The following is an 11,454-nucleotide window of genomic DNA, read 5'->3' on the forward strand; positions in this document are numbered from 1 at the left end:
TTTGGCCCATACATCCACATATTTTAACATATGGTTCGGCAATTACATACATTGGTGCAGCACATTGGATGTTTAACATAAATTGGACATGCACGCCCACATACACGCATGCACGCACGCACGCACGCACGCACGCACACACACACGCACGTGACGCACGCACATACACATTCCTACTCACACACATACTTACATACGTACATACGTACATACGTACATACATACATACATACAGCCAGAGAGAGAGAGAGAGAGAGAGAGAGAGAGAGAGAGAGAGTGAGTTTAGCGTAACTTTAAAGGAAAAATTGATTTCCAGATAATTTTTACTAGGCTTATCTAACCAGCACTGCCCCACGGGAATTGGAATTTAGCGTAGTACGACCGGGCTTATTCCAAGGGCCTTACGGTTACACCTCCTCGGCCTTAGCAAAGAATCTTTTCTAGATCTAGAAGTAGAAGAAAAGAAAGTTTGGTCATATCCGCAGAATTCCATTAAGTGTAGAATTCTGTGGTCAAAGCCTTGCCTAGTCCTTGGTAAAAACTAAAACTTCTAAAACAAAAAAAACATCAAAAACCAAACAATAACATAGAAGTGTCTCCTTTTTAAACTCTCTTTGGTAGCCTAAAGACACAGAATTCTACACTTAAGTGTAGAATTCTGTGCCTAAAGCAGGCCTAAAGACAAAAATCTTTTTACTTAACTTTTGGGGCTGAAGAGTAGACTAGCGATGGAACTATTTTTGACCCAAATTCACCTGGATAGGCCTATAAAATATTTTTCCTTCTTCGATATTTACCTTATTTTATCATTGTTAACAAACTTTATTCGGGCAATACGATAAAAAAAGTAATTCTAGCTTTGAAATACATATTTTTTACAGTTTTGAAAACACAGAGCTTGCTATAGTGCGGGCTATTTTTTGTTAATCGAAAGCAGGTGTGTATAACACCTGAAAAAGACACAGGTAACTGCCTAAAGGTGGTTATGCGGCTGTAGAATTACTACTGGCGGAAGTGAAGTTTTGTTGTCGGAACAAACTTGTGGTGCGAATGTGCCAAGATCAAACTGAATGGGAAATCATGGAATCTCATACTAGTTGTGTTGTACTAATCGTTGCTGCCATCATCAGCACAGCTTACTCTGAAAGACGTAAGTCAAAGTGGAGCTACAAATGATTTTATACTTTGTTCGTAGGGTCTTCCATTTGTTAGGGTTCGAACACAGACAGCCAGTTTTCAATCGTGTTTCTTCACTTCCTGAAAGTTTGTAAATGCCAATCACAGGCCCACTTAATTTTATTAAATATTTATAGGCTAAGATAAAATTCAACAAGTAGACGTAGAACGGATATATAATCTGAAGCCATAGAGTAATGAGAAATGCCTGTCACCCCCTTCCCTCCTCAAGATAACATGCACTGAACACCCACAAGTTAGGCTATGTAGCGTTGTTAGCATTTCATTAGTCAGATTTCTACACCTTACTCAGAGTTGATTTTGTAGTTTCGTTCATTTTCTAAGTCCAAAGCTGAACGCCAGAGACCCTGAATTACCAGGTAGGCCTAATCGTTGAGGAGTGAACTAAGCTTTGAGAATGGAAGGAAACAGTAAAGCCAGAAAACCAAAATGCAAGCAAAGAATGGCGCTTTTTTTTCGGCAGTTCCCACTGGCCACTCACCCCCCAATTCGCTGGTTTGGGCCCCAGGAGTCAAGAGTGGGGGTTCAGGAGCTTGACCCCCTGGCGTAGTATAAGTTAGAGGGGGGGGGGGGGGTTTCAGGGGGGATTTTACAATAATTTGATGTTTTGCAGAACTTTAGATCTAGGTTGCATCCCTGCTCTTTATGACCTATTTGGTCATCAAGACTTCCGTATTTTTTCTCTGGATGTAAACAAATGGACCGTGGACTTTAACTCTTGTCCTGCGTCTGTGCTGAGATGCGAATCTTATCAGCAACCAATTACTTCGGACGTTTTGGGCAGGCTGCCGGGGTCACTCAGTGTGTACTGTTGGTGTACAGTGCACGCGCCGGGAAAATTGTGTTTTTTGCCATGAATACCGTGGGAGTGTGTTAATCAATTATGGAAATAATGCTCTATCTTTCATAGCTTTCTATTTATAAAGTGTTACAAACATGACATGAATAACCCCCTCTCACAAGCTGATAAGACATTACGAGTAGTTTTGCCCATACACCTTTCTAGACGCTCTTATATGTTGTTATGAATGACCTGAGGTTCAAAAGGGGATAATAAAGGTCAATTTCCGAATGTTTTGCACTCAAATTGTTCTTTGTACCTGCACAATGGTATTCAAAACTCTCACACAAGCTTATTTTTTATCAGGTAGTATCATTTCATACAAAATCAAGCTCATTTGAAAGATTTTGTCTAGAAAAATGGAAGTCTTGTTTCCTGACTATCCTTTCGAGCTCCTCGACTAAGTTGGTCAATTTCTTCTATAATTTCATTGGACGAACATCTAGAGCTACCAACTTGGCGTGTTTTGAATGAGACGTATGCCTCGATTACGAACCAATGCAGGCGGTTCTAGAACTTAGAAGAAGGCCACAAATGCACACAAACTCAAGCAGACTGACGCACATACACTTGACCTGCGTGAATGGGGATCCGATTCGGGACCCGAATTTCACGTAAGATGATGCGCAGTGTGCGTGCGCTGAGCCAGGGACTAGACTGATTCGGGACCAAAATGCAGGCGAGGTGCCGAAATAGGGTGAAAACATAGAGAACGCCGATTTCGGAGACTGACTCAGTAAGCGCTGATAGGTATAAAAATTCCCTTCTATGATTTCCAACTTGCCCCACATAGAGCTAGCAGACTGCAGGCGGCTTTAAACTCGGATCGGCTTTGTCGGCTTTATTGGAATCCAAACTACATTCTTATTACGCCAAAAAAGTGGGAAGGGTGTCTCGCTGTCAACTCGCGACCGCAGTGCTTTCTTGTCGTATCTCCATTTTTTAACAGTGAAAATGTGACTTCTTTATAAGCTCATTCTTTGTTGTGAACTGCTTTCACTGTTATTAAAAATGGAGATGCGACAAGAAAGCACTGAGGTCGCAAACTCTCAATGCCGTCTCGCCATCACCAACTCGGGTTGAGCGGTTTGCGTGACGTCACCCAAATGGACAGGCGACAATTTTAAATGGCCATTTCAGAGCTGGTGCTTCACGGTAGACAAAATCTTATTACATTTTTTAAGTCAGCGTTGTCAAATTAGGATGGTCACAGAGCAGAATTACATTTTAAGCAATATTTTAGGAAGTTTGATTTTTTTTATCCCCAAATAAATGCTTCATAAATACCAGCTGTGTTGTGGTGTATTTTTTTTCTCATTATATCTATATCTAGGCTTTAGGCGCCCTCTATGTGGAGTCAAGCAGATACCTACTGGCGCCTGTCTGCGTCGATCTTCAGCCGCTTAAGTTTCGGCGTTCTTTATGTTATCGCCCATAGGCTTATCAGGCGACATAAACCCAGCCCCCGCGAGACGAGGGTTAATGAACGGAACCACAAGATCACCAACTCAGACTGTAGAGCACAAGCGGCTGGATAGCTGCTCGACTAGAGAACGACAACTAAATGCCATTGGTCGATATTTGTAGTGACAGCCATCTTGTTTGACCTCGCAAGGGGGATGCCCGCCGCGTCATCTGATTGTATTGGTTGCACTGGCTGACTTCCCTCTTTGAGTTTTTCCTAGTGGTTCCCCCCTAGTATACTGCTTTTGCACCTCACAGTATCCATTTGCAAACCTTGCAGCCGTGAATTAAATTAGATCTAGAATCTATTCCACTTGCAGCTCAGCGTCCTATTGAGTCCAATCTCTTGTTAGTAGTGCTTAATTTCTTGGCTGTCGTTATTCTCACCGCGTGTGAAAATAAAAATATAGATCTAATTTTATTCTCACCCATGGGGAAAATAATATTTATTGTTATTCTCACCCCGCGTGAGAATAAAATGAATATTATTCTCACCCGGTCTGAGAATGCAATGGATTTTTAGGCCTACCTGGGATGATAGAAAATAATTTGTAAATTGTAAGAGAGTGACCTTTCGTGACCTGCCCCAGAGTGCTGGCCGATTTTTCTAGGCTTCCGCGGGGATTGTTATATTGTTTCATTAAAAAAAATTTTGAGTGAGAGTATGCACGCATATCTTCACCAAAACCCTTGACACTTGTGTAAATATATTCTAAATTCAGAAAGGAATTCACTTGCCAGAGTAGTATGTTTTAAAAAATAATATAATAGCTTTAACTGAAAGCTGTTTAGTAAAATAATGTTAGTATAATAATTTGTCATTTTAATGTTAGAATTGGCATTAATTTGTTTACAACACCAAAAAAACATGTTTAATTGTTATCCCTAGCGGAACCCACGATTATTTTTAAGGAACACAGTGCCTTGACCCTAGGCTTATTTTTTTCTTAATTTTGATTGGTTAAACCATTCAAGAGTAAAATTTTCCTTTACTTACAGACCCAATACATATTAATACAGTGGCAACTAAAGGTAATGCTATTTGGTCAAAAGATAAGGTTTTCCCCCAAATCTACAATAGTCGCCTCCCACGCTCGAGAGCTGGCTTGCCCGTTGGCGTTTTTAGTCACCCCACACCTTGCGGGCTCAGCGAAGTGAGAGAGGGAGGCGAGTTTTGTCGTCTTGAGCGCTCAGTGACAGGGGTCCTGTGATGCCCGAAACGAAAAAACCGGGGGAGAATAGTAGGCTGTCGTTATTCTCACCTGGGGTGAGATTAGTATCAATTTTATTCTCACCCGGAGTGAGAATAATTTCCAGCTTATCCTCACCCCGGATGAGAATAATCACTAAGTAATTTCTTGTGCTTACAAAGCTTTAAAAGAAATGATCCAGATCAAAATGGTGGATCATTTGCACTGCGTCGTTGAACTTTGTTTGAACATGCTTTCTTACGTAGGACTACTCTTAGTCTTCTTCTTCTTCTCAGTTTACGTAGTGTACACCATCAGAATTAATCTGGGCGGAAGAAGGGTGTTGCACCATCACAGACAACCGAACCGAACAGTTCTGCAAGTTGCTAAATCCAAGTCGGCAGGCTGCTGTCGTGTGGTCGTGTTGCCACCATGACTGACAAAGTTGTAATACCTCAATGACGTCAAACAAGATAATGGCTGTTACTATAAATATCGGCCAATGGCGTTAAGTTGTCGTTCTCTAGCTGTCCGCTTGTGTAGCTTGCCTTGTTGACAATGTTACTACTACTAGATTGAGGCCCTAGCTTGGGGTCATTGTCTCAGTCTAGGTACCTCATTGATTTTGTCAAAATTAACTTTCACAAGTCAAGGCCTGTTGAAAATAAAAAAACATTACTAGCATCTTTATCATATTGTATGGTCCACCTAAATGTTCAGAAAAGAATGAAGTTACAGTATTAATTCATGATAGATGAGTAAAATTTAGGAAAAAAATTTTTTTATGACCCCCCAGCACATTTAACCCTTTGAACCCTAAATCTTGAAATTTCTCAAATCTCTATCCCTGGACATTTTTCGCAAGTTTCATCACAGTTCACTGTGTTTTGGGGGCACATAAACAAAAAGACTGAGGGGAAGAACATGGAGAAATAAACATGTCTGTTCCATCTGTTGTTTAGCCTACCTTATTCCAAGGTGGAAATATTGTAAATAAAGAGAGTACTTTTGACAGACTACACAACTCAGGGTAATCCGTGCCCCGGTGAACCGGCCTTATGGTATACAGCAAAATATTACAGGTTCAAAGGGTTAAAAACTTTATTAGGATCTTGCACTTGTGGAGAAAATTGGTCCGGAAAGTCTCCATAATCCATCTTGCGGTGTTGTTAATAGTTAATCAATAGACCTAGGCTGAGTCATTTTGTAAACAGTTAAAACAGGCACAGCTATTCTCACCCTCGGTGAGAATAAAAATACGGTCGATCTCTCACCCCGGGTGAGACTTGCCAGCGTTGGCTATTCTCACCCGGTGTGAAACAAGACCTGTTTTTCCTTATTTTTGAAAGCTGTCTACGGTGTGACAATGACAGTTTCAATTTTTATTCTTCTCGCAGGGAGAAATTTCTCTTGGTTGTTAACAATGGCAGTAGATGTTACAAAGGTCTGGTGTAAACACAACCTTGTCGCTGCAGGAGCGGCGCCAAAATAAAAATAATAAATTATGGATGATCAAACTGCAAAAACAAAGAAAAAAATGATGCTACATCATAAAAGTAAACTAATTTGGTTGTCTTCAAAGAGGCTACGGCTATTTCACTTCTGAAATCAAGCCGAACTACACCGGTCGCCGTTTTGTTTTGCCCAGAGGTTCTCGCTACTCCTCTTTCTCTCTCTCTCTCTCTCTCTCTCTCTCTCTCTCTCTCTCTCTCTCCCTCCCTCCCTCCCTCCCTCCCTCCCCCCCTCTCTCTCTCTCTTTCTCTGCGCGCAGACAAAATTGCACGGTTTCAACACAAGAGTGCTGGAATGCTTGTTTACACTGGTATGTATCACCACGGTGAACGCACATCGGGTGATGATAGCCAAAAGGCTCGCTTTCTCTCCCGGAGTAATGGGCCTGAGCCGATGCTCTCAGCGGTGAACGCACACAGGGTACGAATAGCAGGAAGATTTGCCCTGTTACCCCTACTACTGTCTAGAATAGAGGTGGCCTTTTTTTATATTATTTCCCTGGAAACTACTTTTAAAAAAAACAATTTTTGGTGTCTCTACTGTCAAGGATCAGTAGATTTTTCACCCTCAATCTCTTCTTCCCATACGGTATGTTAGCCTACTTCTCTCCTAATCTCTGGTCTTCTGTTCTCAATAATAGTCATGATCTTTCTCTAGATTTACAATGATTAGCATTAGTTTTAGGCATTCCTCTGCTCAGAGATGGCTGGTGTTTTGTAGAACTGCAATGACTGGTTGAAATTCATTTTGACACCTCCCCCCCACCAAACCACACACACACACACACTCACACACAGAACCATAGAACATTGCTAAAAGCACGAAAGAACTATTAATAAAAAAGAATCTGTCACTGGACAAGATTGGAAAATATTTCTCAGTAGAAAGAAGACATGGAAAAAGATATGGGGTAGAACAGTCTGTTCAGTTTTTTTCATAAGGTTCTTTAGGGGGCACTCATTCAAAGGTCCAGGGTTCGAATCCAGGTAGCAACTGAAAAATTTTCTTCTCCAAAATTGTTTCCTTTCACTTTCTTTCCTGCTCTCTAGCTATTTTCTGTCATCTGCTTTCGTGACGAGTTGTGAGCGCCGTAAAACACTTAAAAACAACAAAAATGTCCTTTTTTAAAAGATATTTTACGGCGCTCGCAACTTCAGATCGTCATATGAACGCGCGGGACGTGCTTAACATTTTCAGTTGGTAGGAAATTTTGAATTTTGCCGAGGTGGTGGCCGAAGCCTACTGTTTCCGATTTTGGACCTCCAAGGGATCTTTAACGTGTGCAACTTGCACATGAGACCTCAGAATTTTTCGCCTTTGTCGGCTCAGAAGGCTAGGTGTAGGTCTTTCCTGCCGTAAGATCAGGGGTATGGCTGAAAGACAGCAGCAAGAAGGAGCCAAGGAGTAGCAGTAGAAAGGCTGCAGAAAGCGTCAGGAGCCCAGAAGAGCAGGCAAAGGAGGTGACGGGGTGGTGGCAGAAAGTGGAGACGAAAGCAGATGACAGAAAATTATAATAGCTAGAGAGCAGGAAAGGATATGAAAGGCGAACACGTTTCGTCGCTATCAGGATTCGAAACCCATGACCTATTAAATGAGAGGCAAACACCTTAACCTCTTGACCACGAGAGCTTTCCATGGTTCTACTGACGGCTTATGAAACTGCTGTCATAAAGTATGACTGTATATAAACTTATGTAAACTAACTCAGTGAACTTGTGTTGCGTTGTACATGACGTTGAATTTTGGGAAAAGAAATTGATACGTTCGGAGATTATGGTCTTTTTCTTTTATTTCTCGTCCTTTAAAAAAACAAAAACAACTTCTTAATTTGCCAGCATGATGTAATTTGAATAATGTAGGGTCTTTGCTCTTTCTCTTTTTTAGGCTTACCTTTCCTTGTCATTTTTACATGCGTGCCATGTAGTTCTTTTTAATATGTGTACTCCTTACTTACCTTTCAGCCACCCGATGGTGTGTGACGAGCGCAGATGAGGAGATCAAATGTAATCAACTGAAACATGAGCTGGAAATAGCTGTCAAGGAAAACAAGATGATACAAGAGCTTATCCCTCGTCAGTTTCAGTGTGTCAGGACTTTCGATGCGTAAGATGTTTTCTTTGGATAAATTTTGATCTCATAATCGGCAAATGGCTTAGTCCTTGGTGCCTGCTAATATTGGGCTCCAGACTATGTATTTCCTGTTCTTATTTTTCGAGCCTTTTGGCAGGAATTTATGTGGAAGCTTTTTTGTTTCATCTGTCAGATTACAATATAATACAATTTCCTTTTCCTCCAAAAGCATTTCACAACAATAAATAAAGAGTTTTCTTCAAATTTTCTTTTTCTCATTAGTTGAACAGCAGGGATTATTAACGTAAGAAGAATTTATAAACAGAATTTCTTTTTCCATCATTGTCTGTATAAGAAAATATCTTTACTCAGTTGTTTGAAGCCTCGTTTAAAAAAAAATCTTTCATTACTTTAATTTGCATAATTTCAGCTTCAATTGCATGGACATGATAGAAAAAGATGAAGCTGATCTCATCACTTTGGACTCAGGTCAGGGTTATTTTGCTGGAAGACAACACAATATGATGCCCATAATGGCAGAAGACTATGCTGGTTCAGGTGAGGTGTTAAACGATTTTTTTATGATAGAGAGAGATGTGTGGATTAACTTTAAAAATATGGTAGAATAGAATGTTACTGTATGTCACAGCTTCTGTATAAACTCACTCTATACTATTTGCAAGAGATGGCCAGTGGAGTTTGTTTTCAGAAAGTCTTGTCAGATGGCTTCTGGTTAATCTCAGATACTTCAACTCGATAACAATTAAATGAAAAGGTTTGATTCTCCCTTCTGAAACAGCTCTTTTAGTTTTGTAGGGTTGAGGGTAATTTATAAGAATAATGGTTGTTGTTGTTGTTGTTATCGATCCAGCAACAGCTGAGCTCTCGCCCTTCTGTCCAATGCCATGTAGTGATAAGTGCAAATTTGCTGCAGTTGCTGTAATGTTCCATAGAGTGTGTTTTCAATGTTAGGTCTCGGAGGGAGGACAATAATGGTAAAAGTAGTAATTGTAGTAGTGAAATAGTAATAGTTTTTGTACTTCAAGAGATTGTGGTAGTGACGGAAGTAGTGTATAGTTACAATGTAGTCACTGTTATCATGTTCAGTCGAACTTGTCCAAGATGGCTACCCAATTTTGAGAGAAAAAAGTGGTTTGTCTTAGGCAAGTGGACATCTTGGACAGTATCATTATTTTATAACTCACTGGAGACTGAGCCCTTTTCGGGTCTACATGTACGGAAGACTGACATTTTTGGGGATATTTTAACATTTCAAACAACACAATTCCCAAAGACATACAACCACCATTTTTGCACACATAACAGATTTAAACATGCCCAATAGGACACAACAAACAGAATGGCTATATCTTTTTTAGTTTTTTAGAAATGATTTTTTGAAAATGGTAAAATTTGCTGTTCGCCAAAATTTTTTGACGCAATACCTTGTGTGCAAAAAGCACCCAAAACTCCCCAAAAAATCAACCTTATGTTTGTCTTTTGTTGTGTTTGTCTTTTGTTGTGTTTTGTGTTTGTATATGTTTCGAAATGAATAAAATTTTTAAACTCATGAATAGGAAGGTAATCGATATGTGAGGCATCGTGGTGAAATTAGTCGCTCGTCAAAATAATGAAATCGGAGAAACAGGCATTTTCCCTTCAGTTCAGTAATTTTTATCGAATTTTTGCTGTTTAGCTCAACCCATTTTATATTAATATAAAGACATATTTCTGTGTGAATTTTATGAAAAAACGTTGATTACAGGCTCAAAATATGTCATTTTTCAGTTTTCAAGGACTTTTTAGCTAAATGGAAATAACAAACTGTGGAGGTCATTTTCCCGCTGATTCACCACAGAAAACAGGCGACCTCACCTCCTTCAATTGCAAATATCTTGACTTCTATTCTAAACAGATGGGTATTTTTTTCTTTGAAAGCAAGACAAATGAATAAGCTTTCAGGTGATACCAATAACTCCACATTCCCCAAAATTGACGAGTGCCTGATTTCACCGCGTCATTACACATAAAGTAATCTTTATGCATTGGCTGTTTAATCCACTTCAGTGTGTAAAGACGGCTTCAGACAAAGCGGAATGTTGCATTTGTTATTTCGTATATTGAAATTAGAATCCCCATGGTCTGAAATATTATAATCAGAATTTTCTGAACTGTCAAAGTCATCAAACACTTTGAAAAATGTTTGCTTTTCGTGCTACTAAATGGATGGTTAACGGGTGCTCTGGTGTGGTGTTTCCTTCTTTCCTATCAAACATCTATCGTCCTGATCCCTCCTCCTTCTTTTTTGTGTTTGTTATTCTCTTGCAACACCTAATCTTCGGCACTTGAATGACCTTATTGTGTTGCAAGTGTCGTTAACTGAAACTGAACGTGCTGCCATCATACTGACAAAGTGTTACGAGAACAGACATCAGTCAGAGAAATGAAAGTAGGGCCTCAGTGTGACTAACTTTCCTTCCGGCTCGATAACTCAAAAAGTTTCCAGCCAATTCCGGTGAAACTTCACATGAAACGAAAGAAAGGTCGACTGCACGGTAAGAGATGGTTCATGCAGCGTTTGCGCATGTACTTTGCCGAGGACGAAACGTGAAACTTGTGCTCTCAGGGGTGGTGTGAACTGCATCTTGGGAAAATATTGGTGCCTCGTAAATGCTGCGTGAAACGTCTCCAGTGAGTTAAAAAATGTAGATGGGTGGCGTGAATTGGTGGTTTGTGTAGGTGATTGTCTAGGACAGGTGGCTGTCAGAGCATGTTTGACTGTAACTGTTCTGCTGCTGCAGTTGTAGTTAACTGTAGTATGCTATGATGATCGTAATAATTAGCTTTATTTTCACAGTTCCTGGATCAAAGCCATCCTACTATGCTGTGGCATTATTCAGGCAGAGTGATGCTGTGACCCTTTTGAATTTACAGTCCAAAGCAGTCTGCTTTTCTGGTAAGTTTCATTTTGTGCTGTGTTTCCAAAGCAGATGTACGTGAGAAATTAGAGTTAGTTTTTTTTTCCTGCTTCACCCCTGAATAGTTAGGCCTAAGTTTAAGAAAAAAAAACAGTTGTGAATTGTGAGAATAATTTTCTTGATCATTATGATCACTAGATATGATTTATGAAATTGTTCTGACTTTCCAAATGCTTGAATTCCTCCTCCCCCCCCCCCCCCA

The 11,454-nt window shown here is 40.1% G+C and overlaps 1 protein-coding gene across 1 annotated transcript in view; it reads left to right on the plus strand.

The window, feature by feature from the left end:
• Positions 1-989: 989 nt before the first annotated feature.
• The window catches only part of LOC101862641 (melanotransferrin), a 24,685-nt gene continuing 14,220 nt past the window's right edge, over positions 990-11,454 (plus strand). Inside the window, exons 1-4 of the mRNA XM_005096490.2 lie at positions 990-1,150; positions 8,166-8,307; positions 8,705-8,832; positions 11,132-11,230. Of these exons, the coding sequence (XP_005096547.1) occupies positions 1,051-1,150; positions 8,166-8,307; positions 8,705-8,832; positions 11,132-11,230 (469 nt within the window). The 5' untranslated portion in view covers positions 990-1,050. The remainder of the gene's footprint in view (positions 1,151-8,165; positions 8,308-8,704; positions 8,833-11,131; positions 11,231-11,454) is intronic.

This window comes from Aplysia californica, unplaced genomic scaffold (assembly GCF_000002075.1).
Source record: "Aplysia californica isolate F4 #8 unplaced genomic scaffold, AplCal3.0 scaffold00130, whole genome shotgun sequence".
NCBI classification, from domain to species: domain Eukaryota; kingdom Metazoa; phylum Mollusca; class Gastropoda; order Aplysiida; family Aplysiidae; genus Aplysia; species Aplysia californica.